We start from the raw sequence: 7837 nt of genomic DNA on the forward strand, positions 1-7837 counted from the left end.
AAAAAAAATGGTTGTAATCTGTCATAATATCGTCTTCAATGAATTAAACTTTGCTTGGAAAGAAGAAATGGAAGTACCCTGCTCAGAAAATTAGATAAACAGAAAGAGATAAGAGTGAAAGACAAGATGAGGTTCATGAAATTGTTACAACAGACAAAATCAAAAAGGCTCCCAAGAGATATGGTTATAATGTGTGTGCTGATACAGTTACTGTTGATCATCATGCCAATATTTACTCTGTGACACAGCCAGTCACAATGAAAGACGTAATGATGGGTCCTCATGCAAGGGAATGGCATGAGACAGGTGATTAGGAAAATGAGTCACTGTTGAAAAATGTGACGTGGGACTTAGCGGATTTACCAAAGGATAGAAAGGCAGTAGGATCAAGATGGGTTTTCAAAGTCAAGTATTATAGTTATGGACGAGTGGAGAGATACAAGTCTTGACTTGTCGCCAAGGACTCCTCACAGTTGTATGGCATAGACTATTACGAAACCTTTTGGTACGATTCAGCTATATTTCTACATTGCTGTCCTTTGCTATCCAAAACCATTTATACGTACACATGTTGGATACTGTAACTACATCCTTAAATAGAAACTTGCAAGATAAAATCTACATGGAGCAACAAGTGGGATACATCAAATCTGGGCAGGAATTTGATGTGTGGGTGGATGATCTCATTCTGATAACTCAATAGAATGAGAACATGAACCTGATGACTACGAGCCCCAGTGAGAGCTACAAGATGAAAGACATGGGTGAGCTGTCCTATATTCTGGGCAACTCTGTGGTCGAAGACAAAGAGAAGAACTGTATCTTTCTTAAACAGAGGCATTATACTGAGGCCATACTCACGAAATGTGGACTATATAATGCAAATCCTGTAGCAACATCTTCTGACACTAATGTCAAATTGAGGAAACGTGATGAGGTCAGTAAGACATCAACAAACGTATCAGTTTATGCTTGGAAGTCGACTACAGCAGTGGCCAAATGACCAGACATATAGCTCAAACAGCTCTCTAGTCTTAGCAGTCAAACACAGATGCTTTGATCGGATTCTCTGATGCTGAGTCAGCTGGTGAACCAAATGACCGCTGCTCAACAAAAGGTACAGATTTCTACGAAGTGAAGGTGCCGTGAGCTGGATCGAAATAGGCAACTGTTGGACTTTGAACAGCTAAATTTGGGCTTCGTCAAGCCGCTAAAGAGGGTATCTGGTAGAGATGATCAGTGAGTGATCTTGGGATGAGGCTATGTCGACATTAATCTTGGAAGACATAATGAGCCATCACAATTGCAAAGAATCTTGTGGACCACTCGCACTTCAGAACTGAAGGGCATATTCTCTGTTGGCACTTGAGTCAATTCTTTACGCACATTTCTCAGGCGCTTTGAAGACACAGCGATTATCCCATCTAGGTTTATTATAAACTCTTCATGTGGAACTTGGAAATATGCACACAACCACGAAAAGGTGTGATTTGAAGAAGTCTGAGGGCGGCCCTAATTTGTGGATCATGGAGTTTTCATTTTACATTGAGAAAAATCACACAAAACAAACACTTCCCTTGCTTTGTGTCTCCCGTTCTTAATTCCCACTTCTCAGCAAGAAAAATCACAAAAACCCAGGGAAACCTCATGGAGAACCACTCTCACATATATTTTACAGTTGGAGTTGAACAATAATTTACATTATGTAACAAAGAGAGTTATTTGCAGCAATAAAGAGAACAGTAAGTATCGGAACAACCGTATTTTTCATGTCTACAATTTAAATTAAGTCTGAAGATAGCGCTTAATCCTATCTATAACTAGCTTTGGGAAATTAGACTTATTTATAAGATGGATAAATGAAATGTAATTATTATTAACTTTTCCAATGAAGGCAGAAATTATACAAACACTCATTTATGTATTTCACTAAACAATCAAGCACTTAATAAGCATATAAAGTGATCTTCAATAATATTCTGTAGTTTCAAAAATAAACTCAGAAAAAAAGATAATTATATTCTTAATATTTGTCATTTTAAGCCAAATTATTTTGATTGGACTCCAACGTCATTTTTCTGTCCGTGATTTGTAGTTTGAACAAATAGAGCAGATTATCATCACACACTCTTGCTGTTATTTTAACAGAAATATTTAATGTTACTAATTTATGACTTACGAATTGTTATTATTCTGTTGAGATTTTACAATATTTTCCTGTAAATTGTGCGGTCACTTTGTACTGTGTACAACAACATGAATCATGACAGGACATTGAAATGTTTTGAAGAGACATAATTAAACCTCACCTTTTAACCTCAGCTTCTTTCCACCCTGTAGTCACTTTACCACCCTGACAGTCGTGTGGGTGTCATTTAATCTTCATCTCGTACCAGTCTGTTCCTGCATTCTTCTTGCCCACTTACTTTGGTCTGCGTCCTTTCAGTCACCATGTGATCATTAACCGCCATCCTTGTTAGCCACCCACACCACTCGTCGTGACTTACATATCCTGGTGGTGAAATGGAGTTGTGCTTTCTGACAGGCCAATCCCCGCGGTTTGAAGACTTGCTATACTGATAACTGTCAAGAAAAAAAGAAGACACTTAAACAGTCAAATGCTTCACTATAAGAATATGCTGTCCCTCATAGACATTTGGAATGGTACTATGAGTTTAGAAAAATCATGACGCTTGCTAAAAGCGTAGTCATCCAAAGTAAGCTTGTAACAAAGTGGATTGATCTGCGCCATGATAAACCATTGCTTCACACAAATACAAAAAAAATTGAAGGAACACTGACATTAATTATTTCTTTCCTGGACAAAAGTGTCTGCCTTAATCTCGTTGCTGCAATAGATCACCAAAATAATGTCATTACAAACATATGGTCAAATACCCTTTCATTTGAAATCATTGTTTTCCCAATCCAATAATTCCAGAAAGTTTGTGATCTGTCCATCTATCTATCTATCTATCTATCTATCTATCTATCTATCTATCTATCTATCTATCTATCTATCTATCTATCTATCTATCTATCTATCTATCTATCTATCTATCTATCTATCTATCTATCTATCTATCATGCTGAAAATGCACAGTAGCCTACAGGGTTTCCAATTAAGTGCAACTACTTTGCTTTACTTGTGGTGGTCATGTTTGCTTTTTTTAAGAGCATTTTTGCACTGATGATGCCAGATAGCAGAAGGCTGTTCGCAGCTTCTCTTTTCTTCTCTCCCCCTCTATTTGCCCTGACAGATTCGTGCTGATATCAGATTGATGGGTCGGTTTGATTGAAGTTTCTTTGTCGTGCCCGTGTCACTGCGAGTGATGGATGAGGCGCGTGCGCAAATACAAACGCGCGCACGTAAATCCTCCCCGTTCCTCCTTCTCTCTTTCACCCTCACACGCACGCACCAACTGGATCTTTGCCTCGTCCACCGGCCAACAAACTTCTGAGCCTTTGGTCACCCTAGGCGACGTGACGACAGCTCACGTGACCCAGGCAGAGGTAAGAAAAGAAGTGACACGAAAAACAGAGAGGAGACGCAAAAGAGGAAAGCCAAGTATGAGAAGAAAATAAATTAGGCCAACAGAATGGAAGAAGACGGACGATAACTCGCGTGACCACGAAGAGGTGACTTGACTATTTCTGCCCCGTTGCATTATTTAATATCATCGCCGATCCTCAAGATTCCGCACGCAGAATTGATTTGGTCACATCGTAGGGGCCTTCCTTTTTGCATAAACATACAGGTACATGTTGACGCACGCCCGTGCACGAGCACACACGCTCACACAAGCGCATCTCAAGCAGAGCGCATTATTTATGTCAGATTCAATTTGGGGGAAGCGGTCTTTACTTTCCCTTCCCTATTTTTTGATCATTTTAATTAACAGCATATACCTTTTGTTTGTAGTACAGTTTCCTTTGCAGGAAAGTATTTTTAACGGTATATATTTCCGTGTCCATTTATTTTAAATATATTTTGTTTCTAATATTTACCGCTTGTGTCTGCATGGACACATCGAATATGAACTCATTCATGCAGTATTCAGTTAGTAATCGATCCTATTGTAGACCTAAATCTGGATACCATCAGCATTTGCATCACCATCCTTTGGATCAGCATCAAGGTTTCCAGCTGACCAGCGACAACATCCACTCGGGTCACTCCGCTACCCAAACTCCCATCACGGTGTCGAGAGGTTCCACGCTGAGTTACAATGTGGATGAACGCTTGCGCGTAAGCACTGACGGTGGAGGAGCGAATGAGGCAACAGGACTGGCACAGCTTCATGAACAACCACTTCATCACGAGCATCAACAAAGGCATAATGGCTACTATCATCATCTTCACGACACCCAAAGTGGATTATTGTCCTCCTATCATAACGGAAGTGCTGTCAATAACGGGGCCTATTTGGAGCAGGCCTGCACCACAAACGCTGACTACATTACAACGACGGGCTCAGCCAACACCATCCATCCTCAATATTTCATAGACGAGCCAGTAACATCGACATACTATCATCAATCAACATTTTCTTCCTCGGCCCCCACCGTTGGTCCAAGCTATGGAACCCTGGCTGCCGCCTATTGTGGGCCTCAGGGCTCACTTGTCGGTTCCCAATTCCCGTCACAGGTTAGCTCGGGTCTCGACGCAGCGGGCTACCTGGGGTTTCCAAACGGGGGAGGATATGGAGAGGTACCCGTCTCCCTGGAGCGAGAGAGGGAGGACGAGGAGTGTCAGCAAGGCGGACGGGGGCGAACATTTGACTGGATGAAGGTGAAGAGGAATCCACCAAAAACAGGCGAGTGTGTGCGTGCGTGTGAGAGTGTGTTAGTCGTAAATGAATTGCTCGGAGTACCTTTAATTTTCACATGTGAGTGCACCAATTCGAGGGCGTCTGCATGAAAGTTATCAGTTAAAACACGTCAAACAAATAGAGTAAAAGCAAAATATTTAAATGAATGCTGGACAGAAAACACAAATCAAACCACAAAATGTGACCACGGTGTAACATTTGAATAATGTTTTACGTTTTCAGTTGAAAGGTGAATTTTTCAGACAAATGTTTTGCCTCCTCTCAATTTTGATTAACGTGAAATTACTATAAATGGGGAAAACAAATCCTTAGGCCAATGAATGATGATGTTTACTGAAAAGTGCAATATTTAGATTAGATGATCGGAATTGTGTAAAATAAATGTAAACTTTATACCGGAACATCTCATTTTAAATACATATCTAATAAGACTAGTGAATTAATATGTGATCATTACAGTTTCACACATAATGATAACAGGAGGCACATTCCCAGCACATCCCGCCCCACATAAATAAACACACGCACAAAAACACACACACGGTAACTCACGGGCACACACAATACAAATAAACAATAGTTAAAAGGTGAAGCAAATGGGTTTCTCTTTAATGATGTATATTGCGTGCGCAACACGGAGTTTCCAAATTGTTTCCAATCTCTTGTCGTCTGTCAGTCTGTTATAAAACTGGTCAATAACGTATGGTTTGTTCTTCATCTATTCAGTTAAAGTTTCTGACTTCGGCCTGGCTGGTACAAACAACACTATGCGCACTAACTTCACGACACGGCAGCTCACAGAATTGGAGAAAGAGTTCCACTTCAGCAAGTATCTGACGCGAGCACGGCGAGTGGAAATCGCAGCGTCACTCGAGCTTAACGAGACCCAGGTGAAGATTTGGTTCCAGAATAGGCGCATGAAGCAGAAAAAACGTGAGAAGGAAGGCACTTCCACGCCGGTGGGCCCTTCCTCTTCGGGTTTGAGTAACACTGGCGACGGATTCAACAAGGTACTGGAGGAAGCGGACCGCTCATCCGCATCCACTTCACCAGACGCGTCTCCTGACTCGGAGTAGAGACAACAAATCACCGTTGCTCATTGGACCTGGATATGTAAAATCAACAATGCCCTGGAGAACAACATAGCTTTCATTCAGTGTGCAATGCTTGTATCACTTCGCTGAGACATTGATCCCAAATATATAGCGTTCTAATTACATAATTTGCAACTGAACGCTACATTATGCAGTAGCGTATTTAAATTTAAATGCACAATAAACAGCAATGTAATTAAAAACACCAAAAGAATTAAACAATAAACGACACATTCAAATTGACAACTATGAGAATTCATATTTATTGTTTATTTATTAGAAAATGTCTTCTTAAATTCATGTTTTACTTTACAATAAAGAGGAACTTCACCGCACACTAACGATGTTCTAAAGAAATTTTATACTTTGAAATGTTGGAAACTTTGCTCTTAAATGCTTACAAAAATTCAAAGCAATGAGTTAGGAAAAAAAACATTTATGCTCTGCCCATGCCAAGTATTGCTTCATTTCAGTTTAACAAAATTGATGACAACGATTTGTTTTGGGCATCTTTGGCCATAATTTTATTTTAATTTACAATACACTGACCTAGTATTTATATTTATATATTGGACAAAATAGTAAATGTGGTAAAAGAAGAAAAGCAATAATCTTTATTGTTGGGAATTTTATCATTTGTATTAATGAAATTTGTCTTCTAAATTCAAGCCATCATTGTGGAGAACATGGAAACACACATAAGGTGTAAGGGACCAATTGCAGTGCGGGGAGCTTTTTTTTTTTCCTCGTCTTGCTCAAGGGAGGCCTTGTGCAGATTGTAGTTTGAAACACAAAACGACAATTGATAAAAAAAAAAGCTACAGCGGACAGCTCTGAATGGTGTTCCAGATCAATAATTGCATAAGTTGTTATTTTAGTATGTCGTATAAGTCTCTTGGTGAAACCAACACTTGCAAGCTTATGCAAATTTCATCCACCATGGTAGAAAAGCTTGTCTCCAAATTCTTTGAATTGTGACATACTTAATGATTTACATGCATGATTTTTTTTAAACTTGTTAAAGTTAGATACAGAGATTTAACAAGGTCTGCACTGATGAACGAAAACTGCTGAAAAAAACCTGGAGATTGTGATAACCTATGTATTTCCCTGCTGAGTGTGGGAAGTCATTTCCCTGCCTGACAGTGATCCCATGAGAGTTGCGTTCTTATTGTCATGCATAGAATGAGGCCTCACTCTAAACAATGATGCTGTCTGAATAAAAATCACCATCAACAATAATGAGCTTCTAATCTTGAATCACCTATAAACGTACCTGAGTCAAGTTTTTCATTTTGTATTTCAGGCGACTTCAAAAAATATATCTGTGAAAACTCATTTTGCAATGTTATTGCTCTTTATTCCTAAAATTAATGTGTTTTTTTAATTTATTCATTTACAACATTAAATATAATGTTAAAAGATAAGGAACCTGGGCCTGTGTGAGCGATGTGATTTTAAAATGTTATAAAACATTGTTTATAAAGTTCCCATAGAAGACAAATAAACTTCTAAAATTGGTTAAACAATAAAGTAGTGGAGATTTATAGTCGTAATATACTTAGGAGTTGAAGGCATGGAAAAACTTACGCAAGAGGGGAGCATAATATCAATGTGAAAATTTCATTAAAAAGAAAACCTGGTGCTTCCTCTTTGTGGGTTAACAGACCAAAACATCTGACATGACATCTGACAGTGTAATACATTTCAGTAGCAGGTATGCCTCTCACATAGATGTGGCCTCTGGTTGACCCACGCACACGCACACACGCGCCCGCTCTAATGCGTGTGCACACCCACTGAGCTACAGTGAAGAATGTAGGTTAGCTTTCCGGGTGGTTCGCTAACCTGTCAACCTTTGGAGAGCCTCTGGGATATCTAAACATGTAAACACACTCTTGCTCACCAACT

The 7837-nt window shown here is 39.4% G+C and overlaps 1 protein-coding gene across 1 annotated transcript; it reads left to right on the forward strand.

The window, feature by feature from the left end:
* The first annotated feature begins 4021 nt into the window (after positions 1-4021).
* hoxb1a (homeobox B1a) lies at positions 4022-5908 on the forward strand. The gene is made up of 2 exons (XM_088317388.1): positions 4022-4817; positions 5559-5908. Exons 1-2 carry the CDS (start codon positions 4022-4024, stop codon positions 5906-5908), a joined length of 1146 nt encoding a protein of 381 aa, XP_088173514.1.
* Positions 5909-7837: the final 1929 nt, after the last annotated feature.

Source organism: Idiotropiscis lumnitzeri, chromosome 15 (assembly GCF_059441095.1).
Source record: "Idiotropiscis lumnitzeri isolate Australia: NSW breed Sydney's pygmy pipehorse chromosome 15, RoL_Ilum_1.0, whole genome shotgun sequence".
Taxonomy (NCBI): domain Eukaryota; kingdom Metazoa; phylum Chordata; class Actinopteri; order Syngnathiformes; family Syngnathidae; genus Idiotropiscis; species Idiotropiscis lumnitzeri.